Source organism: Coregonus clupeaformis, chromosome 17 (assembly GCF_020615455.1).
Source record: "Coregonus clupeaformis isolate EN_2021a chromosome 17, ASM2061545v1, whole genome shotgun sequence".
Taxonomy (NCBI): Eukaryota; Metazoa; Chordata; class Actinopteri; order Salmoniformes; family Salmonidae; genus Coregonus; species Coregonus clupeaformis.
Genome location: NC_059208.1, coordinates 17,320,727 through 17,345,245, shown reverse-complemented (window position 1 = coordinate 17,345,245; position 24,519 = coordinate 17,320,727). Strand labels below are relative to the sequence as shown.

At 43.0% G+C, this 24,519-nt stretch overlaps 1 protein-coding gene across 11 annotated transcripts in view; it reads right to left on the bottom strand.

Annotated features, from left to right (window-relative positions):
* Positions 1-22,692, bottom strand: part of tcea3 (transcription elongation factor A (SII), 3) — a 38,576-nt gene extending 15,884 nt beyond the window's left edge. For 2 of the 11 annotated variants that reach the window (XM_041902237.2, XM_041902239.2), the window contains exons 1-6: positions 22,344-22,691; positions 4,469-4,531; positions 4,097-4,202; positions 3,881-3,989; positions 3,211-3,759; positions 2,997-3,128 (exon numbers count right to left, since the gene is read on the bottom strand). In XM_041902237.2, coding sequence (XP_041758171.1) covers positions 2,997-3,128; positions 3,211-3,759; positions 3,881-3,989; positions 4,097-4,202; positions 4,469-4,531; positions 22,344-22,412 — 1,028 coding nt within the window. In that variant the 5' untranslated portion in view covers positions 22,413-22,691. Of the gene's footprint in view, positions 1-2,996; positions 3,129-3,210; positions 3,760-3,880; positions 3,990-4,096; positions 4,203-4,468; positions 4,532-22,343 lie in introns of all 11 variants that reach the window. The other 9 variants (XM_041902236.2, XM_041902240.2, XM_041902241.2 and 6 more) reach the window with 9 other exon arrangements.
* Between the last annotated feature and the right edge of the window lie 1,827 nt (positions 22,693-24,519).

The window sequence follows — 24,519 nt, the reverse complement described above, 5'->3', positions numbered from 1 at the left end:
AAGCATTAGATATCCTTTAAAAATTTTGATATCTGATTGTGTTGACAACCAAACACAATTCAATATGACTTTTGTAATACAGTAAATAGCCTAAAGTTAAGGCTATTTTACAAACTAAAGTAACAGTATTTATTCAACCTTAACATTTTACTGCAATGGGCTAAAATCAGGGTCACACAGAGTGTTTCTTTGTAGTCTTAAACAAATCTACTTTGAAACAAAAGTATACACCTCACACACATGGTTATGGGCTTAAAAAAGAGAAGACACCTGTACCATGTCAGATATAGTGTTGAAATGTATCAAATATTTAGTTTGCATCCCAATATTACACTTTATATACATCACAGAAGACTGAAATATAACGTGGTCCTCTGTAGCTCAGCTGGTAGAGCAGGGCGCTTGTAACGCCAGGGTAGTGGGTTCGAACCCCGGGACCACCCATACACCAACATTTCTCGCTTTGGATAAAAGCGTCTGCTAAATGGCATATTATTATTATTATTACTATTATTATAACAAACCCGTTTGACATACAAACACCGGATACATTTTTTAAAATTAATTATGAAATTATGAAAAATTTTAATAACATTCCACCCATGAGGCCACAAGGTCATTTGACTGCAGGAAAGGGCTACAATGAGTAACACATCTATGGCCACATTTTTAGGTTAGCCTACTGTAACTATACATGTATTTTTATGTAAACATAGAAAGTGTACAAGATAGCGTGCAAAGGTCGCAGTTCTGTGGAGATCTTCACAATTGCTATAATAATCTGTGAAGAATCTCTACAGCATTGAACACTTGCACTATGTACTTTTAATGTAATCTCAACTGCAATCCAGGGAATTTGGTTGTGCAATTAGATTAAGCACAGTGATAAAACATAAACAATTCTACAGCTGCACCATCGAGAGCATCCTGACTGGTTGCATCACCGCCTGGTATGGCAACTGCTTGGCCTCCGACCGTAAGGCACTACAGAGGGTAGTGCGTACGGCACAGTACATCACTGGGGCCAAGCTTCCTGCCATCCAGTACCTCTATACCAGGCGGTGTCAGAGGAAGGCCCTCAAAATTGTCAAAGACTCCAGCCACCCTAGTCATAGACCGTTCTCTCTGCTACCGCACGGCAAGCGGTACCGGAGTGCCAAGTCTAGGTCCAAAATACTTCTCAACAGCTTCTACCCCCAAGCCATAAAACTCCTAAACAGCTAATCATGGCTACCCGAACTATTTGCACTGCCCCCCCCACCCCATCTTTTTACGCTGCTGCTACTCTGTTAATTATTTATGCATAGTCACTTTAACTCTACCCACATGTACATATTACTTCAACTACCTCAACTAGCCGGTGCCCCCGCACATTGACTCTGCACCGGTACCCCCCTAAATATATAGCCTCCCTACTGTTATTTTATTTTACTTCTGCTCTTTTTTTCTCAACACTTTTTTGTTTTATTCTACTTTTTTATTAAAAATAAATGCACTGTTGGTTAAGGGCTGTAAGTAAGCATTTCACTGTAATGTCTGCACCTGTTGTATTCGGCGCATGTGGCCAATAAAATTTTATTTGATTTGATTTGATTAAATACTAAATATCTGACATTAAAATGGTTGAAAGCGCACTGATAACACATTTAGATGAGAACAATAATCTGACATTGTTTTTCCAATGGAATTTAGTTTTGCTTTTAGATGGTTGCAAGCATAGTGACAACGCATTGGGAATTCAACCAACTTCTGGCTGACTTTTTGAGTGGGTGAATAAAGGTTGAAATCTCATTGATCTCATTGGAACAGGTTGAGAGCTTCAAGTTCCTTGGTGTCCACATCACCAACGAACTATCATGGTCCAAACACACCAAGACAGTCGTGAAGAGGGCACGACAAAGCCTATTCCCCCTCAGGAGACTAAAAAGATTTGGCATGGGTCCTCAGATCCTCAAAAAATTCTACAGCTGCACCATCGAGAGCATCCTGACTGGTTGCATCACCGCCTGGTATGGCAACTGCTTGGCCTCTGACCGCAAGGCACTACAGAGGGTAGTGCGTACGGCCCAGTACATCACTGGGGCAAAGCTCCCTGCCATCCAGGACCTCTATACCAGGCGGTGTCAGAGGAAGGCCCTCAAAATTGTCAAAGACTCCAGCCACCCTAGTCATAGACTGTTCTCTCTGCTACCGCACGACAAGCGGTACCGGAGTGCCAAGTCTAGGTCCAAAAGACTTCTCAACAGCTTCTACCCCCAAGCCATAAGACTCCTGAACAGCTAATCATGGCTACCCGGACTATTTGCACTGCCCCCCCCACCCCATCCTTTTTACGCTGCTGCTACTCTGTTAAGTATTTATGCATAGTCACTTTAACTCTACCCACATGTACATATTACCTCAACTACCTCAACTAGCCGGTGCCCCCGCACATTGACTCTGCAACGGTACCCCCCTGTATATATAGCCTCCCTACTGTCACTTTATTTTACTGTATATATAGCCTCCCTACTGTCACTTTATTTTACTGTATATATAGCCTCCCTACTGTCACTTTATTTTACTTCTGCTCTTTTTTTCTCAACACTTTTTTTGTTGTTGTTTTATTCTTACTTTTTTTGTTTAAAATAAATGCACTGTTGGTTAAGGGCTGTAAGTAAGCATTTCACTGCAATGTCTGCACCTGTTGTATTCGGCGCATGTGACCAATACAATTTGATTTGATTTGATTTGATCAACATCTCTACCAAATATTACCCAGATTTCCACGTTGAAATGACGTGGTGTGCCCAGTGGGTATGCTGTATGAACAAGTCAGTGAAACAACAAGGTTAGTGTGCAATCCACCTCAAGGGCTTCCAATATAAACATCTCAAACTGTAGCCTTATATCTGTACAAACTACTCATTCAGTAATGCACCAAAGCATCTGCTAATTAATACAGTGTTCTCAGAAAAGTTCCATGCGTTGACACCAGAGTATCTATCCATCCTGACCTTTCTCTCTCCTTCTTCACCCCTTTATTCATCTCCCCAGACATACGTCTGACAGGGGGAGGAAGGCGGGGTGGTCGGGGGGGTCGAGGAGGAGAGTAACAACAGGGGTAAAGATCGTCCAAGACGCTTCTCCTGAAAACACAACACATCCCTGAGGCCCAGGCCTGGTCCTCTCTAGACTGTATGGAATCAACTTAACAGAGGCACCTCTCACCTCTCAAACCCTTTTCTGTGGTTTTCAACAGGTCTCTCTTGTGGGGGTTCGTACATTGGTATCTCCTTTCTGCGTTCCTCTGTGTGTCTTTCGTTTCTCAGTTCATCTGCAAAACTCTCCCTTCTGGGTTTGTCTGAATGGCTTTTATTTTTGGGTTCTTCGAAATGACTTTCTTTCTTGGGTTCTTCTAAATGTCTTTCTTTCTTGGGTTCTTGCACATGTCTTTCATTTTTTGTGTCATGTACAGGTACATGTCTTTCTTTTCTGGATTCTTCGAAGTGTCTCTCCCTTTTGGGTTCTTCTAAGTGTTGTTCTTTTTTGGAGTGTTCTACATGTCTTTCTTTTCTGCCATCTTTTGTATGTTTTCCATTTTTGGATTGTTCTGCATGCTGTTTGTTTTTGAATGCATCTGTATATCTCTCCCTTTTAAGGTCAACAGCTCTCTCGTCTTTTTTGTGTTCAACATTGGCCTTCTCTTTTCGCCGTTTGTCAGAGTATTCTTCCTTTTCAGATTCAGGATCTGAATCAGAAACATCCGGCCTCTTGTGACTATAGCAAAAAAACACAGACCACACCAGATGCCGTATCTTCCCCTTTTCTATGTTTACATTTTTGCCTTCACATGCAGGCAATGGTTTGAGTGTGTGCGAGTGCGTGTGTATGCACCTACCTGGTGTCTTTCTCTGAGGGGGACCTGACTGGGGACCCTGTGGATTTGTTGGAGTCAACCCCATTCTTCATCTCATTGGGCCTCTCAGTACTCTGAGTACGTGCAGCATCTAGGGGGCAAAGAGGGTTGAAAATGTTGTCTCTACATACTGTGTATACTGTAAAACGCAACTCCAGACAGCTCCACTGTCTGAAAGACAGTCTCCTACACTCCTACCCAGCAGTCTCTTCCAGTCCTTGATGAGGATCTTGGCCAGGGAAACGACCTCGTCGTCTGTGCAGTGCTTCCTGATTCCATTCACAGACATGCCGATCCTCGTTTCCTATTCAGTGGAGAGAATGGTTTGTTGCATGTGAACCTTGAAATAATGAGTTTACACTTTTATAATGAGTTCACACATCATTTGGAGTAGGCATAACTAGATAATCCATTCCCTGTTTGTGGAAAAATTGCACGGACTGCACTGTATTCCCCATGCATTTGATAATATTTCATGTTCAATGTAGAAGTAGCCTAAAATATGAAACTTCTGTACACCTAAATATTACATAACAGGTGAGTGGGATTTTCCTGCTGCAGGTCCTCTACCTGCAGAAGTTTCAGCGTCATGTTGAAGCTCTTCAGTTCATTCAGCAGGTCCAGGGCACCCTCCTATGTACACAAACATGGAGATTATGGTATTGGAGGTTGTAGCCAACAGGGAGAGCAGAAAAAGTATTTATTTTCATTACATATGTAGTACCAGGGGAGCAACTTTCACTGGGGACGGGGGGGACATGACCCCCCCACATTCTGAAATTGCATTTTTGTTGCCCCCCAGTTTTATCATTGCATTGTGATACAAAAAGAGTGGTCGGGTAGGCTGTTTGGTGGTTTCAGCCGGCTGGATTTAGGAGTGTGCAGACACCACAGAGTGTGCGAACAGAGGCAGCTGTTGTATGTGTGTGTTGTGCTTTTTCTCTGAGTTGTAAAAGCAAGCAGAGCAGAAACTGGCTACTCTTTATTTGACTGATGTAGCTGGCAAGGTAACTGCTGTTTGACTTAACAGGGAAAACAAGTATTTATTCCCAGAGCTGAGCTAGTAGTGTAACTGACATGTAACGTTAGCTAATGTTTCATCCCCCCTCGACTGAAGTTCTGTCTGAAGTGAATTAACTAACTTAGCTAGCTATCTAGCTATCTAGCTATCTAGCAGCCAGTTCAGCCTAGCTATCGGTCAGGTAGCGGTATCTAACAGCTGTTGTGTGTATGGAAATGTTTTGTAGCTTTTGTTTTGTCCCATTTTAACAGAAGTAAATTAACTTGGCTCGTTTTCACCAGTTGATGTACCATTAGAGCCAGCCAAAAGTTGGCTTACGTTAGATATTATTTTTGCCCCAATCACAGTCAGTATAGCAATGTAACATTATTGATCTGTCAGTTTCCCTAGCTAATTCCCTACTTTTCACACTGACAGTAATAAACAGCTCTAGAGGCTTCACTGTCATAGCGCACAGTCAGTACCCAACACTATTCTCATCATGTCTTAGCAGGATCAGACAGCCAGGGAAGACCAGTCTACGGAGCTCAGGTGAATTTTGCTGTAAATTACAACAATCAGTGAATGGATACAAAGTTCCATCTTGAGTTGATGGGTAGTCCACAGTCTGGGATCTGGGAATAATGGTCATTTCAATTATTGAACCATTGATTCTATTCTTGGATAATATAATGTATAAATGTACACCAAGGTAATTCTTTGTCATTACTCATCTAAGCAGTATCAAATAGTGACAGGGGTCTCAGCACGGTCAGGCAACCAGGGAAGACCTGTTTTGCAGATGCAAAAATTACAAAATATATAAGAACAAATTTACTCACCTACTTCGGACAGCCCAAAAAATATATTTTACTAACAAATTCCAAGAATCCTTAAATAAAATAAAGTCAACTTGGAAAATCATCAATCAACATTTGAATAAGAAAAAGGCATCTACAACTATCCCATCTCAATTTATTGTTGGAAATAAGACCTATAGTGATCCTGATGTTATTTAATGTGAATGTCGGTTCCTCTCTGTCAAAGAAAATAGAGAAAACTGATGGAAATCCCTTGAATTACAATAAGGGACATTTTCCTTCTCTGTTTCAGTTTGATCCTCCTGATATAATGGAGGTGAGGGAGGTAATTGGTAACGTAAAGATATTAGCAGCAGGTCATGATGAGATAGGTGCCTCTGGTGAAATCAGTGTCTTCCTCGATTACTGAGCCTCTAACGTACAGTACCAGTCAAAAGTGTGGACACACCTACTCATTCAAGGGTTTTTCGTTATTTGTACTATTTTCTACATTGTAGAATAATAGTGAAGACATCAAAACTATGAAATAACACATATGGAATCATGTAGTAACCAAAAAAGTGTTAAACAAATCAAAATAGATTTTATAGTAGCCACCCTTTGCCTTGGTGACAGCTTTGCACACTCTTGGCATTATCTCAACCAGCTTCACCTGGAATGCTTTTCCAACAGTCTTGAAGGAGTTCCCACATATACTGAGCACTTGTTGGCTGTTTTTCCATTACTCTGCAGTCCAACTCATCCCAAACCATCTCAATTGGGTGGAGGTCGGGTGATTGTGGAGGCCAGGTCATCTGATGCAGCACTCCATCACTTTCCTTGGTCAAATAGCCCTTATACAGCCTGGAGGTGTGTTTTGGGTCATTGTCCTGTTGAAAAACAAATGATAGTCCCACTAAGCGCAAACCAGATGGGATGGCATATCGCTGCAGAATGCTTTGGTAGCCATGCTGGTTAAGTGTACATTGAATTCTAAATCAATCACGACAGTGTCACCAGCAAACCACCATCACACCTCCTCCTCCATGCTTCACAGTGGGAACCACACATGCGGAGATCAACTGTTCACCTACTTTGCGTCTCACAAAGACGCGGCGGTTGGAACCAAAAATCTCAGAACAAAATCTGAACAAAGGACAGATTTCCACAGGTCTAATGTCCATTGCTCGTGTTTCTTGGCCCAAGCAAGTCTCTTCTTCTTATTGGTGTCCTTTAGTAGTGGTTTCTTTGCAGCAATTCGACCATGAAGGCCTGATTCACGCAGTCTCCTCTGAACAGTTGATGTTGAGATGTGTCTGTTACTTGAACTCTGTGAAGCATTTATTTGGCCTGCAATCTGAGGTGCAGTTAACTCTAATTAACTTATCCTCTGCAGCAGAGGTAACTCTGGGTCTTCCTTTCCTGTGGCGGTCCTCATGAGAGCCAGTTTCATCATAGCGCTTGATGGTTTTTACGACTGCACTTGAAGAAACTTTCAAAGTTCTTGACATTTTCAGGATTGACTGACATTCATGTCTTAAAGTAATGATAGACTGTCGTTTCTCTTTGCTTATTTGAGCTGTTCTTGCCATAATATGGACTTGGTCTTTTACCAAATAGGGCCATCTTCTGTAAACCACCCCTACCTTTTCACAACACAACTGATTGGCTTAATTGATGAAAAGTTATCCTGGAAAGATCATATTCAATTTGTCTGCAACAAAGTGATTAAATCTGTTGGTATCATCAGAAAGATTAGTGGTTTGGTTCATCAGGCTTACTTCCTATCTCTATACTATAGCTTATTTGATCCATATCTCATTTAGTGTAATATTGTCTGGCCCAGTACATTGGCCTCCTACCTACACAAATTACTCATCATACAAAATAAATTTGTAAGACTAGCCACCTCCTCTAATTACCTGGCTCCATCTGCACCTTTGTTTAAGAAACTCAATATCTTGTCTATTTACAACATTAATGTATGCCAATTACGCACTTTCATCTACAAATACTCATACCTCCCAGGCAGTTTACCTAAACCCTTCAATGGATTCTTCTAGGTTAATTCTGAACTCCATCTATATAAACACAAGACACTGCGATAACCTTCACCCTCCACAGTGCCGCACCCCACATAGTCAATTCTCTATCAGATACAGAGGTACCATACTCTAGAATTCTTATCTTCACATTGCCAAAACATCACCATCCCTCAATAACTTCAAGCGAAGACTGGGGGTCAGCCTGATGAACCAAACTACTCAGTAAACTCTTCCATATAGCCTAACTCTCTCACACACACACACACATTTAAACAAAACAAATATTGTTTTTTTTTTTCATGATATTTGATCAATTCATTTATACATTTATAATTAGTAGGTTTTGTTATCTGTTTTAACAAACATTTTTTATTTTTGTTCTTATGTATTGTCTATTATTTTTTTGTGGTGTGGTTTTCATATAAGCCCTTGGGCTTCCAACCACACCTGCACACCTTTTTTCATATTTTTTATTTGTTTTTATCTGTATTTTTGTATTTGTATTTATTAGGGATGCTCATTAAGCTGCTGCCAAGGCAGCAGCTACTCTTCCTGGGGTCCAAACAAATTAAGGCACTTACATCACACACAAAACAAAAGACAAAACATCACATCATATAACATTATTACACCACTACACATCTACAATACAACATGTATAATATCACCATACAAAAATATGCTAGCGTTTGTCTGTGTATGCGTGTGTCTCTTCACAGTTCTATAAGGTGTATTTTTATCTGTTTTTTAAATCTAATTCTACTGCTTGCATCAGTTACCTGATGTGGAATAGAGTTCCATGTAGTCATGGCTCTATGTAGTGCTGTGCACCTCCCATAGTCTGTTCTGGACTTGGGGATTGTGAAGAGACCTCTGGTGGCATGTCTTGTGGGGTATGCATGGATGTCCAAGCTGTGTGCTAGTAGTTTAAACAAACAGCTCGGTGCATTCAGCTTGTCAACACTTCTTACAAAAACAAGTAGTGATGAAGTCAATCTCTCTTCCACTTTGAGCCATGAGAGATTGACATGCATATTATTAATGTTAGCTCTCCGTGTACATTTAAAGGCCAGCCGTGCTGCCCTGTTCTGAGCCAACTGTAATTTTCCTAAGTCCCTCATTGTGGCACCTAACCACACGATTGAACAGTAATCCAGGTGCGACAAATCTAAGGCCTGTAGGACCTGCCTTGTTGATAGTGTTGTTAAGAAGGCAGAGCAGCGCTTTATTATGGACAGACTTCTCCCCATCTTAGCTACTGTTGTATCAACAGGTTTTGACCATGACAGTTTACAATCCAGGATTACTCCAAGCAGTTTAGTCACCTCAATTTGCTCAATTTCCACATTATTTATTTCAAGATTTAGTTGAGGTTTAGGGTTTAGTGAATGATTTGTCCCAAATACAATGCTTTTAGTTTTTGGAATATTTAAGACTAACTTATTCCTTGCCACCCATTCTGACACTACAATGGGGAAAAAAAGTATTTAGTCAGCCACCAATTGTGCAAGTTCTCCCACTTAAAAAGATGAGAGAGGCCTGTAATTTTCATCATAGGTACACGTCAACTATGACAGACAAAATGAGGAAATAAAATCCAGAAAATCACATTGTAGGATTTTTAATGAATTTATTTGCAAATTATGGTGGAAAATAAGTATTTGGTCAATAACAAAAGTTTCTCAATACTTTGTTATATACCCTTTGTTGGCAATGACACAGGTCAAACGTTTTCTTCACAAGGTTTTCACACACTGTTGCTGGTATTTTGGCCCATTCCTCCATGCAGATCTCCTCTAGAGCAGTGATGTTTTGGGGCTGTCGCTGGGCAACATGGACTTTCAACTCCCTCCAAAGATTTTCTATGGGGTTGAGATCTGGAGACTGGCTAGGCCACTCCAGGACCTTGAAATGTTTCTTACGAAGCCACTCCTTTGTTGCCCGGGCGGTGTGTTTGGGATCATTGTCATGCTGAAAGACCCAGCCACGTTTCATCTTCAATGCCCTTGCTGATGGAAGGAGGTTTTCACTCAAAATCTCACGATACATGGCCCCATTCATTCTTTCCTTTACACGGATCAGTCGTCCTGGTCCCTTTGCAGAAAAACAGCCCCAAAGCATGATGTTTCCACCCCCATGCTTCACAGTAGGTATGGTGTTCTTTGGATGCAACTCAGCATTCTTTGTCCTCCAAACACGACGAGTTGAGTTTTTACCAAAAAGTTCTATTTTGGTTTCATCTGACCATATGACATTCTCCCAATCCTCTTCTGGATCATCCAAATGCACTCTAGCAAACTTCAGACGGGCCTGGACATGTACTGGCTTAAGCAGGGGGACACGTCTGGCACTGCAGGATTTGAGTCCCTGGCGGCGTAGTGTGTTACTGATGGTAGGCTTTGTTACTTTGGTCCCAGCTCTCTGCAGGTCATTCACTAGGTCCCCCTGTGTGGTTCTGGGATTTTTGTTCACCGTTCCTGTGATCATTTTGACTCCACGGGGTGAGATCTTGCGTGGAGCCCCAGATTGAGGGAGATTATCAGTGGTCTTGTATGTCTTCCATTTCCTAATAATTGCTCCCACAGTTGATTTCTTCAAACCAAGCTGCTTACCTATTGCAGATTCAGTCTTCCCAGCCTGGTGCAGGTCTACAATTTTGTTTCTGGTGTCCTTTGACAGCTCTTTGGTCTTGGCCATAGTGGAGTTTGGAGTGTGACTGTTTGAGGTTGTGGACAGGTGTCTTTTATACTGATAACAAGTTCAAACAGGTGCCATTAATACAGGTAACGAGTGGAGGACAGAGTAGCCTCTTAAAGAAGAAGTTACAGATCTGTGAGAGCCAGAAATCCTGCTTGTTTGTAGGTGACCAAATACTTATTTTCCACCATAATTTGCAAATAAATACATAAAAAATCCTACAATGTGATTTTCTGGAGAAAAAAAATCTCAATTTGTCTGTCATAGTTGACGTGTACCTATGATGAAAATTACAGGCCTCTCTCATCTTTTTAAGTGGGAGAACTTGCACAATTGGTGGCTGACTAAATACTTTTTTCCCCACTGTAACTGCAGCTTTTTATTAAGTGTTGCAGTCATTTCAGTCACTGTAGTAGCTGACGTGTATAGTGTTGGGTAATCCTCATACATAGACACACTGGCTTTACTCATTAAAAAAACTAAGGGCCTAGACAGCTGCCCTGGGGAATTCCTGATTCTACCAGGATTATGTTGGAGAGGCATCCATTAAAGAACACGCTCTGTGTTCTGTTAGACAGGTAACTCTTTATCCACAATATAGCAGGGGGTGTAAAGCCATTACACATAGGTTTTTCCAGCAGCAGACTATGATCGATAATGTCAAAAGCCGCACTGAAGTCTAACAAAACAGACCCCACAATCTTTTTATCATCAATTTCTCTCAGCCAATCATCAGTCATTTGTGTAAGTGCTGTGCTTGTTGAATGTCCTTCCCTATAAGCGTGCTGAAAGTCTGTTGTCAATTTGTTTACTGTAAAATAACATTGTATCTGGTCAAACACCATTTTTTCAAAGAATTTACTAAGGGTTGGTGAAAGGCTGATTTGTTGGCTATTTGAGCCAGTAAAGGTAGTTTTACTATTCTTGGGTAGCGGAATGATAGACAACAATAATTTGTTGTTAGTTATACTTAGATGTTTAGTGTCAGCGTTTGTTGCTAGCATGTCATGCCTACGTTTGCTAACCTGCCAATGAAAAAATCATTAAAGTAGTTGGCAATATCAGTGGGTTTTGTGATTAATGAGCCATCTGATTCAATTAATGATGGCACTGAGTTTACCCTTTTTGCCTAAAATGTTATTTAAGGTACTCCAAAGCTTTTTACTATCATTCTTTATATCATTTATCTTTGTTTCAAAGTATAGTTTCTTCTTCTTCTTTGTATTCAGTCACATGACTCTTAATTTGCAATACGTTTGCCAATCGTTTGTGCAGCCAGACTTATTTGCCATACCTTTTGCCTCATCCCTCTCAACCATACCATTTTAAAATTCCTCATCAATCCAAGGGGATTTAACAGTTTTTACAGTTATTTTCTTAAATGGGTGTATGCTTATTAATAACGGGAATAAGCAATTTCATAAATGTGTCAAGTGCAGCGTCTGGTAGCTCCTCATTACACACCACAGACCAGCAAATATTATTTACATCATCAACATAAGAATCACTACAAAACTTATTTTATGACCGCTACACTATATTATGCCCAGCCTTTGGAACTTTGGTTTTCCTAGATATGGCTACTATATTATGATCACTACATCCGATGGATTTGGATACTGCTTTAAAGCAAATTTCTGCAGCCTTAGTAAATATGTGATCAATACATGAAGATGATTTCATTCCTGTGCTGTTTGTAACTACCCTTGTAGGTTGACTGATAACCGGAACCAGGTTGCAGGCACTGGTTACAGTTTGAAGCTTTTTCTTGAGTGGGCAGCTGTATTGTTGTCTATCACTTGTTTTTTTTGGTGCAAACAAATTAAACTTAAACGTATTCTCTCTGTGCAGCAAACACTAGACAAGCCAGAAGCTTCAAAGATTGAAACTATTTTAAGGCAGTCTGACAAACCTCTAAAGTTGATTTCCAAACTGTGTCAAGGGTTGATAGAGGCTTTTCCAGATGACACAAAACATATAAAACAAAAATGTGAGGAAGGCCTAGGAGACACTACTGATGATGATGATGATGAATGGATACAGATATGTTTGAATGCCCAGTCATGTTCATATAATCTCAGACATAAATTACTGCAGTTTAAGACCATCCATAGAACGTACTATATGCCAGTAAAACTGAATATTATGCACTCAGAAATAATTCCTCTGCTGGAGTTCTAAAACACACACACAAAAAAAAAGGGGGACATATTTCAATATGTTATGCTCTTGTGAAGGCTGGCTGAATTCTGGCAAAGAGTATGTTATTTTATGTCTACAGATTCTCTCTCCCTTCCTGTTTTTGTTTGCTTGAAAACGTTGATACTGGAGACTTATCAGAAGAAACTGTGTAACCTAGCATTTATAGCGGCCATTAATTGGAAGGTTGGTTATCCTCCCACAATGTCACAATGGATGGCAGAAATGTCAAGTTATGTATCACTAGAGTTTATTTATTACAATATTAAGGGTATACTGTGCAACTTTCATAAGGTCTGGATGCCTTATATGGAATACTGTATGACAAAAGGAGTCAGTATTGAAAACATGCCAACATTAGGGGAGATACCTACAGTTGAAGTCGGAAGTTTAAATACATTTAGGTTGGAGTCATTAAAACTCGTTTTTCAACCACTCAACAAATTTCTTGTTAACAAACTATAGTTTTGGCAAGAAGTCGGTTAGGACATCTACTTTGTGCATGTAATTTTTCCAACAATTGTTTACAGACAGATTATTTCACTTATAATTCACTGTATCACAATTCCAGTGGGTCAGAAGTTTACATACACTAAGTTGACTGTGCCTTTAAACAGCTTGGAAAATTCCAGAAAATGATGTCATGGCTTTAGAAGCTTCTGATAGGCTAATTGACATCATTTGAATCAATTGGAGGTGTACCTGTGGATGTATTTCAAGGCCTACCTTCAAACTCAGTGTCTCTTTGCTTGACCTCATGGGAAAATAAAAAGAAATCAGCCAAGACCTCAGAAAAAAAATTGTAGACCTCCACAAGTCTGGTTCATCCTTGGGAGCAATTTCCAAACGCCTGAAGGTACCACGTTCATCTGTACAAACAACAGTACACAAGTATAAACACCATGGGACCACGCAGCCATCATACCGCTCAGGAAGGAGACACGTTCTGTCTCCTAGAGATGAACGTACTTTGGTGCGAAAAGTGCAAATCAATCCCAGAACAACAGCAAAGGACCTTGTGAAGATGCTGGAGGAAACAGGTACAAAAGTATCTATATCCACAGTAAAACTAGTCCTATATCGACATAACCTGAAAGGCCGCTCAGCAAGAAAGAAGCCACTGCTCCAAAACCGCCATAAAAAAGCCAGACTATGGTTTGCAACTGCACATGGGGACAAAGATTGTACTTTTTGGAGAAATGTCCTCTGGTCTGATGAAACAAAAACAGAACTGTTTGACCATAATGACCATCGTTATGTTTGGAGGAAAAAGGGGGCTGCTTACAAGCCGAAGAACACCATCCCAACCGTGAAGCACGGTGGTGGCAGCATCATGCTGTGGGGGTGCTTTGCTGCAGGAAGGACTGGTGCACTTCACAAAATAGATGGCATCATGAGGAAGGAAAATTATGTGGATATATTGAAGCAACATCAAGACATCAGTCAGGAAGTTAAAGCTTGGTCGCAAATGGGTCTTCCAAATGGACAATGACCCCAAGCATACTTCCAAAGTTGTGGCAAAATGGCTTAAGGACAACAAAGTCAAGGTATTGGAGTGGCCATCACAAAGCCCTGACCTCAATCCTATAAAACATTTGTGGGCAGAACTGAAAAAGCGTGTGCGAGCAAGGAGGCCTACAAACCTGACTCAGTTACACCAGCTCTGTCAGGAGGAATGGGCCAAAATTCACCCAACTTATTGTGGGAAGCTTGTGGAAGGCTACCCGAAACGTTTGACCCAAGTTAAACAATTTAAAGGCAATGCTACCAAATACTAATTGAGTGTATGTAAACTTCAGACCCACTGGGAATGTGATGAAGTAAATAACATTTATAAAATCATTCTCTCTACTATTATTCTGACATTTCACATTCTTAAAATAAAGTGGTGATCCTAACTGACTTAAGACAGGGAATTTTTACTAGGATTAAATGTCAGGAATTGTGAAAAACTGAGTTTAAATGTATTTGGCTAAGGTGTATGTAAACTTCAGACTTCAACTGTATTTAGGCAATCCCTAGTTGCTGGGCTGCTCAGTCCTGGCCTTGGTGGTCTGCCATACTGTTGGTTGTCACTCTGGCCTTGGCCTAACACACCTGAAACCAATAATGAATGTTTCACTAAGATCCTAAAGCTGAGTGGAGTGTGTTGGGTTTGGGCGCTGCAGGGCCGTGGACCCCTAGGAGCAGGAGGGGGCGATCCAGCTATATGTGACTTGTTTCAGGAAACTAGGCGTATGTTGCAGGTCACTACTTCATAGGAGAGCCATTTGAACATAAACTTAATTTTTTTAATCAAAATGCGTTTTTTGGCAGAAATGCCTTCTGGAACATGTGAACTTTCATGTGCCTTAATAACAAACTTGTATGCCATCTGTAAATACGAATACATTTGTTAAATTACGAGCGTAGTTGGTTAAGCCACAGAAAAAGACAGCAACCTTCCCACTAGCCATGATTGGCTGAGATAATGAGTGGGTTGGACATGCCGAGAGAGGAGTTCGGATTGATCTGCCATATATAAGGCTGTCTGTTTGAGCTGGTCAATATGTGTAGGTAATCCTATCTAACACAGACTGTTTCAAAATATATCGTGTAGTGGAGCTCTCCACTTTCTGGATGATCGAGTTTTGAAATCAGTGGAATTAGAGTATGATAGCTAAAGAGATGGAGAAAACACCTGTCTCCGGATTACATCTTCAAACTAAGGGCAACCATGGCATCCGTGACAGGGAGACGCGTCCATCATGCATGATGTATACGGGTAAGATAGTCTAGCTAGGTACATTTTCAGATATTTCAAGTTTCTAATTTTGACAGAAAGTGGTTTCATTTCAAGTTAAAGTGTACTGTTAGCTAGCTAGCTAACGTTAGCTGGCTGGCTCGCTAGCTAATGTTACGTGTATGATGTTATTATTCATATCTCAGAGCCATTTGCTTTGCTAGTTAGAGCCTAATGTTAGCTAGCTAACATTGAACCGAGTTGGTTAGCTACCAGCAGATTCATGCAGGATAGTAACGTCATGAGTTGGGATTATGGGACATTGTTTAGCTAGCTAACGTTAGCTGGCTGGCTCGCTAGCTAACATTACGTGACGTGTATGATCTTACACGTTGTTTACCTAGCTAGGTTAATTGCTTACCTAGCTAGCTAGCTACAGGTCTTAACAAAAGACTCCACTATGCAAGTAACATTTCGGGTGCATTCGTAAATTCAGTCTGAGTATGCCAGAGCGCAGAATAACTGATGAATCTACGAACGCACAACACCCGTTGAATATGGCGGGTGTCAGTAAATGTCGGCAAAAAAGCATAATTCAATTGTTGCCAGCAGAGCTGGTTAGGCTGTTAAGTTTCACTATATTGGATCACTCCAATATATTGGTATCACTACGCGGCGGAGGGATACATCCGAGGTGAGGATTTACAGATTTACTCCCGTGTACACTTGTGTCACGGCTGGAGTCCGCCCCTATCTATAGACCCCATGGCCGCGACACACGTTCTCTTTCATTTTCTTGGCGGACATCCATATGGTTTGAGGTACAAACTTTCTTAAGTTCGCTTGGTAAGTCACTGTTAAGTGTAATATCTTGCATGGAAGTATACTCACTGGCTGTTTGCAGCCTGGAGCAGCTGGCCACATGGCCAGCCCCTCCTCTTGAGTGCTCCACTCGCTGCGCGCGGTTGATATGTATCTTCCGCCCTTGGTTGTCGTACTTGTGTTTCGTTAGCGTTACACTACGACTCCGTGTGCATCCATTAGTATGGTGGCTCTTGCTGCACAAACTGTAATTTACCTTATACAACTTGCCGACTGGTTTGTTCTATGTGTGTGTTGTGAATTGCTTTAACATGCTGCTCCTCGCACTGTAGGCGCGGGTTCTCTGCTAATTACCCTGTGGGGGTTTTTCTTGTTCTTTCCCCTGCAGAGTGTAAGAGTATCATGGTGGGCTTTCCACTACATTGAGACATTAACTTTGGAGTTCCTTAATGGAGTTACTCCTGTTTTTGCTGCTTGGATATTAAACCGGCTAGGTAATATTACAGTTGTAGTAAAACAAAAACAAAAAAATAAAATCCATTACCTGGATGCTATTTTTCTGTCTGCCTGTTTTTCCCCACACGGGTCTTCCCCGGTTTTTGCAGAGGTACTGGGTAATTTATCCCTCACCGGGTTCCTATTCCTCCAAGCAGGTCACGACATAAGCTCTCCCAGGGCGTCGGACCCCTGCTCCGTGGCGTTGTTGGCTTGGCTGAGCTTATGGCTTCCCTTTGTGACAGGTGTGATGGTGGCATCCCCCCTGGGGATCCGCATACCTCTTGTATGCACTGCCTGGGTTTGAGCCACGCGGAGATGGCGGTGGAGCGCCCTACTGGATGCCTGTTTTGTGTGGTGTTCTCAAAACGCCTGCGCCTGGCACGATTGGAGGTCATGCGCGAGTGGGTCGGCCAGGCTCGGGCTCAGCCTGGGGACGAGCTCCCTCCCTCAGGAGTGGTGCTTCAGCGAGCTGTTAGTCCCTCTACTGGGCCCAGTACCCCTCCCAGGAAGCGTGGCTGGAGCCACCGCAGGCAGAGCCCATCTGCCGCCAGTCCTGGACAGGGGCAGGAGTCGGACCGCTGGAACCACCTTGAACGGAGGGCGCATGTCCTGCGTCAGAAGGTTGATAGCTTCGGTGGCGACAACAGCTTTTCCCTGTTGGCCAGTGATAGGCTGTTCCTGGGGGACGATGCAGGCACTGTTCACCACCGTGAGCGGGGCTACCAGGCTGACAGGCCATCAGAAGCCGGCAGCGGGGCTTCATCGCCCCCAGCGGCTCGAGAGGCTATGAGGAGCCTACTCACTCGGGTAGCCACTGCACTGGACATCAAACTGGTGGACAGGGATGACTCTCCATCTGTCCCCATCTCTGCTGAGTTCTGCGAGGCCTTGCAGGAGAGCTGGGCCTCTGAAAGGGGGCGCATCCGACTCACAGCAGAGACTGGATCATGGAGTTATGTTGCGGGCGCACTCGGCCTCCGGGAGCACCCGACCATGGACACCATGATAGCTGCCATGGTCCTCCCGGACCGGGAGATTATAGGGCGGAACCCGTGACTGAAGCCGGGACCCCCCAGATTATTTGATGCAGACTTGAAAGCCACAAATGGGTCCCTCTGCTCTCTTGGTCGCCTTACCATGCTGCTGCACAGAGGAGGGCACAGAGGAGCTACTACGGGAAGCGATGGAGGTGTCTCCCCTACTTTCCCTGCTCCAGAGGGATGTGGCCCGCGCCAACGGACGGGCCATGGCGCCATCTCTGGCTGGCCAAATCCTGTCTGCCAACTGCTCTCCAGAGCACATTTGCCACTCTCCCCATCACCCCAGGGCTGACGTTTGGCCCAGGGGTTGATGACATTCTGGAGCAGACCGATAAGGTTCGTAGGGACCGTGAGACCCTGAGACGGTTCATACTGCCTCCTTAGGCCCCGGGTCCAAGGCAGACGGACCATCGCCACCCACCTGCACCCGAACAACGGAGGGGTCCCTCTCCTGCCCCATCGCCTCGTGCTGAGGGACGACAGCGGGGAGGGGCACAGCGTGTGGTGAAGCAACAACCTGTCAACTGTCACCACCATAGGGATGTGCCTGGGGGACCCAGGCACTCGGGCGTCAGAGGAGAGGCGGGCCCCGGCAGGACCCGACACACCCTTCCCCGGCCGCTTCTCCCGATCTCAAAGGGCAAAGTGGGAGAAGGGTGTGGAGTCCCCCTGGGTGTTGTCTACAATGCTTGAGGGGTACCGACTCTAATTCCGGTGCCGGCCCCCGTCATTCAGGGGCCTTTGTGTCACCATGGTGGCCAACCCCCTGAAGTAGAAAACTTCGGCCTCTCCTTGGCACCCCGCACTTTCACAAAGTACATGGACGCTGTCCTGGCACCTCTCACGTCCCGAGGATTGTTGATCCTCAATTACCTGGACGATTGGCTGATTTGTGCCCCGACCAGGACCCAGGTCCTGTCAGACAGAGACACGCTCCTGACCTACATCGGCGGGCTGGGCATTACTGTAAATGACAAGAAAAGTTGTCTGACGCCCACCCAGAGGGTGGCCTTCATTGGCATGGAACTGGACTCAGTCCTCATGAGAACACGCCTGCCCACCAGAAGGGTTCAGGCGATCTTATCTTGCCTCGATGGCGAGCTGGGATCTGGATGGGGTCTTGGCAGCTTTGGCAAAGCCGCCTTTCGAACCGTTGGAGTCTGCCTCCCTGAAACACATCTCTATGAAGGTGGTTTTCTTGGTAGCGATTACTAAGAGGGAGAGTGAGCTCCATGCTTTTTCGGTAAGTTCTGAGTGCTACCAGATGGACCCTGGTGGGAGGAGTATATCTCTCCGCCCCAACCCTTCATTCCTCCCAAAGGTTCTGTCAGACAGGCATGTGAACATCCCTTTTATCCTGTCTGCTTACGACCTCCCGGCAGTGGCGGGGGAGTCTGGGCCCTTCTCCGGCATGCTGTGCCCTGTGCGGGCACCTGCTGCCTATGTGGAGCGGACACGGTCAGTGAGAACAACAGACCAGCTCTTTGTCTGCTATGGTGAGAGGGTCCTGGGGGCTGGGCTATCAAAGCAGAGGCTCACTCACTGGATCGTGGACACTATTATGACAGCATACCGCCTGACTGGCAGGCCAGTGCTGGGATCTGTGGTGGCACATTCAACATGAGGTGTGGCTGCGTCCTCGGCTCTACTGAGAGGAGTGCCCCTCGCTGAAATCTGTGCTGCGGCCAGCTGGGCTTCCTCTTGCACCTTTGCTAGGGTAAATGTGGCACCTCCCTCTGCGGTTGGTTCATCGGTCCTGGGTGTCGCCTCCCCTTCCGGGGACTGTGCTGGGACCCCCCTTCCACATTGACGGCCCCTGCGTCTCGGTTCCGCACTGGGACTTTGCCGCTGGCTGGCCAGTTCTCTCTAGCACCGACTAAATCTGGTACAGGTATACCAATATAATATATTGGAGTGATCCAATATAGTGAAACATAATGAAGGTTACGTATGTAACCACAGTTATGTGAGCTATATGGATCACTCCAATCCTCTACGGTGCTAGAGGCGCCTCAAAAATGATGTAGAGAACGTGTGTCACGGCCATGGGGTCTATATATAGGGGCGGACCCCAGCCGTGACACAGGTGTACAGGAGTAAATCTGTAAATCCTCACCTCGGATGTATCCCTCCGCCGCGGAGTGATACCAATATATTGTAGTGATCCATATAGCTCACATAACCGTGGTTACATACGAAACCTTCGTTTTCATGTTATCCAGAGGTAAACAATTAACCATAATCCCAATTTTGTGTCTGAAAGTAAATAGCAAGCTAGCCAATGTTAGCCAGTTAGCTTGGGTGCTTGACTGCCGTTGTGAGGTCAGAACGCTCTAATCAACCCTACTCATCGGCAAGAGCGTCAAGTGTGCACTCTTAACGCTCCGAGAGCGAAACGAGATGGGTGGGACTAAAGCTTAAGAGGGTGTGAACGATGCTGAATGGGTGTAGACAAAGAAGAGCTCTTCACTAGGTACCAAAACATTCAAAGGCCATTTTCTCAAAAGTGAGCTGTAGCTCAGCTGGTAGAGCACGGCGCTTGTAACGCCAGGGTAGTGGGTTCGATCCCCGGGACCACCCATACACAAAAATGTATGCACGCATGACTGTAAGTCGCTTTGGATAAAAGCGTCTGCTAAATGGCATATTATTATTAAGTTTAGCAACTTTCAAAGCAGAATTACTTTCCCATTGTTCCCTTAAATGCAGTGTATGATATACCATTTTGTAGCGCTGTGTCTCTGCTTTTATCCAATGTAAAAAAACACAATTTCAAATGTTGCTACATAAGACCTAATCAAGGCAGTCGGTCACATATTGTATGCAAGTAAAAAGAGCTCTACAGTACTATTAGGCCTATGATATGAATTATAGTATTTTCATCCATATCGGGGAACCGTTTAGAAATTACAGCACTTTTTGTACATAGTCCCCCCATTTTAGGGGAGCAAAAGTATTGGGACAAATTCACTTGTATGTGTATTAAAAGTAGTAAAAAGTTAAGTATTTGGTCCGACATTCATAGCACGTAATGACTACATCAAGCTTGTGACTCTACACATTGACTCTACACATTTGTTGGATGCATTTTATTAGTAGTATTATTTGCTGTTTGTTTTGGTTGTGTTTCAGATTATTTAGTGCCCAATAGAAATTAATGGTAAATAATGTATTGTGTCATTTTGGAGTCACTTTTATTGTAAATAAGAACATAATATGTTTCTAAACACTTCTACATGAATGTGGATGCTACCATGATTACAGATAATCCTGAATGAATCTTAAATAATGATGAGTGAGAAAGTTAGACGCACAAATATCATACCAAAGACATGCTAACCTCTCACCATTACAATAACAGGGGAGGTCAGCATTTGTGTGCCTATAACTTTCTCACTCATCATTATTCAATCATAGTAGCATCCACATTTACATTTTTGTCATTTAGCAGACACTCTTATCCAGAGCGACTTACAGTTAGTGAGTGCATAAATATTTTTGTTTGTTTATTATTTTTAGGTTTTTTTCATACTGGCCCCCCGTGGGAATCGAACCCACAACCCTGGCGTTGCAAACACCATGCTCTACCAACTGAGCTACATCCCTGCCGGCCATTTCCTCCCCTACCCTGGATGACGCTGGGCCAATTGTGGGGTCGGGGCCGGCTACGGCAGAGCCTGGATTCGAACCAGGATTAATAGTGGCACAGCGTGGCCTTAGACCACTGCGCTACTCACTTCATGTAGAAGTGTTTAGAAACATATTATATTCTTACTTACAATCAAAGTGACCCTAAAAGGGTAACATTAGATTGTGTCGAAATGCAGGAAATGGCGATGGTGGGAGCATAGTATTATTTAATTAATGCTGCAGGCAGGGTTTGTACTGTAGTTAGTAGGCCTACTGTAGCTGCTGCACATGTTTCTACAGTCAGTTTTTCAGTGATTACACTTAAATCACAATTGACGTGTAATCACTGTAATCAATTGTATTAACCATAATTACAATCAATAACAAACTGTGATATTATAATAACCATGTAAAAATCTTGTAATAGTAATGTAGACTAATAGTCAAAATAGTTGTGTTTATGTAGTCTACAGCAGGCGCTATGTTAATAAGGAATTTCATTCAATGTATCAGTGAACGACTTGCATTCTACAATCGGCCAAAACAGCAATGAACAATTGGCCCATACTAACAACAAACAGTCCCATAGTACGCCACTGTCACGATCTTGCACTGTTTACTTTCGGTTCCATGCACGGAGTTGTTGTAAAATACCAGCATGCTTTAAGTCTCACACTTTTGCATAAGTAGTTTTATTCTGTGTGTGTGTATATCGCACGGTCTTGCTTAATAGGCAAAATCTGGACAATTCTGTGCCAAACACCTGTTCAGCATTTGCCACTTGCACAACTGTTCCTCTCCGGACAGTGCACAACTTTTTACAGCACAGCCTCGAAATGTAATACTTTGTATTATTGTAGATAACTATAATATGGAATACGTCATTGCAAATTCAAAATAAAGCATGTATCTACACATGATTTCATACATTTGACTGCACGAGGTGACAGAAAACATGCGACATAAAGCTAGGTGTCAAAATACATTCTCACCGTGTTATTTCTAGACACCATCTTGTCCAGCTTTTTTGCAATCCGAATTAACTCCTCTTCTCGCGTCATAGTTTATGGCATGGATTAGACGTACAATAATATATATTATGTAAAATGCTATATCATAAAAAAGAAGAAATGTAAATGTTCATCCTACGCAGATAGGACTTTACGTTATGGCGCGGTCCATTCCAATCCGCGAAGGGGCGTGTCCACAGTAGTTACAGGCCAGAAGGACAGTTGTCGCATCGTCTCACCATCATGTCAAAATTCCCATGAGATACATGGCAACAACTAAATATAGGTGTTGCTATGGGTCTGACACTAATATCGTCTTTATATGAAAAAGATTGAATAACTTCAAAACTTACTTTAATACAGTGGGCTATGCAAACTATTTCAGAGGACTTCGGAGAGAATCCCAATGCCAATGCGCCTCGCGCAATAGAGCTCGCCAGCTTGTAGTCCTAAAAACCGGAAATTAGTTACTCTGGATCGTTCAGCCATTTTCTTTTATTTATTTCACCTTTATTTAACCAGGGAGGCCAGTTGAGAACAAGTTCTCATTTACAACTGCAACCGGGCCAAGATAAAGCAAAGCAGTGCGATAAAAACAACAACAACACAGAGTTACACATGGGATAAACAAAACATACAGTCAATAACACAATAGAAAATCTATATACAGTGTGTGCAAATGTAGTAAATTATGGAGGTAAGGCAATACATAGGCCATAGTGCAAAATGATAACAATTTAGTATTAACACTGGAGTGATAGATGTGCAGAAGATGATGTGCAAATAGAGATACTGGGGTGCAAATGAGCAAAATAAATAACAATATGGAGATGAGGTAGTTGGGTGGGCTAATTACAGATGGGCTGTGTACAGGTGCAGTGATCGGTAAGCTGCTCTGACAACTGATGCTTAAAGTTAGTGAGGGAGATAAGACTCTCCAGCTTCTGAGATTTTTGCAGTTCGTTCCAGTCATTAGCAGCAGAGAACTGGAAGGAATGGCGGCCAAAGGAGGTGTTGGCTTTGGGGATGACCAGTGAGATATACCTGCTGGAGCGCATACTACGGGTGGGTGTTGCTATGGTGACCAATGAGCTAAGATAAGGTGGGGATTTGCCTAGCAGTGATTTATAGATTACCTGGAGCCAGTGGGTTTGGCGACGAATATGTATTGAGGGCCAGCCAACGAGAGCGTACAGGTCACAATGGTGGGTAGTATATGGGGCTTTGGTGACAAAACAGATGGCACTGTGATAGACTACATCCAATTTGCTGAGTAGAGTGTTGGAGGCTATTTTGTAAATGACATCTCCAAAGTCAAGGATCGGTAGGATAGTCAGTTTTACGAGGGCATGTTTGGCAGCATGAGTGAAGGAGGCTTTGTTGCGAAATAGGAAGCCGATTCTAGATTTAACTTTGGATTTGAGATGCTTAATGTGAGTCTGGAAGGAGAGTTTACGGTCTAACCAGACACCTAGGTATTTGTAGTTGTCCACAAATTCTAAGTCAGACCCGCCGAGAGTAGTGATTCTAGTCAGTCGGGCGGGTGCAAGCAGTGTTCGATTGAAGAGCATGCATTTAGTTTTACTAGCGTTTAAGAGCAGTTGGAGGCTATGGAAGGAGTGTTGTATGGCATTGAAGCTCGTTTGGAGGTTTGTTAACACAGTGTCCAATGAAGGGGAAATGAACCGGGAAAGAATGGGGTTTTGGGATAAATGATGAAAATAAGGTCTGAGGTTAACACATCTTATATGTTTTGTTCTATGAGATAATATCATGATCTTTATGAATTATGAAGCCTTTATGTGCTTGTTTTGATTACATACATGCTTCAAAATACACAAGAAATGACGTTAGCTGATGAGATTATCTCATAGAACAAAACGAATATGATCTCCTAAGCCTGTGTTAACCACAGACCTTTTTTTTGGCGTTTTTCCCCCCAAAACATTAATTTTCCCATGGCGGAGTTAGTGCCTACAAAAAGACGCCATTACTATTGCTCTCTATAGTTGCGTATCCAACCACACACTAAAATATCCCACTCTGTAGGTGTACACTTTAGTTTGAAGATATAATGAATAATTGTTATATGATATACCTTAGTAGTAAACCATGTAGCCTAAAACAAGGTCAGAAGTTAATGTTTGATTAATACAGT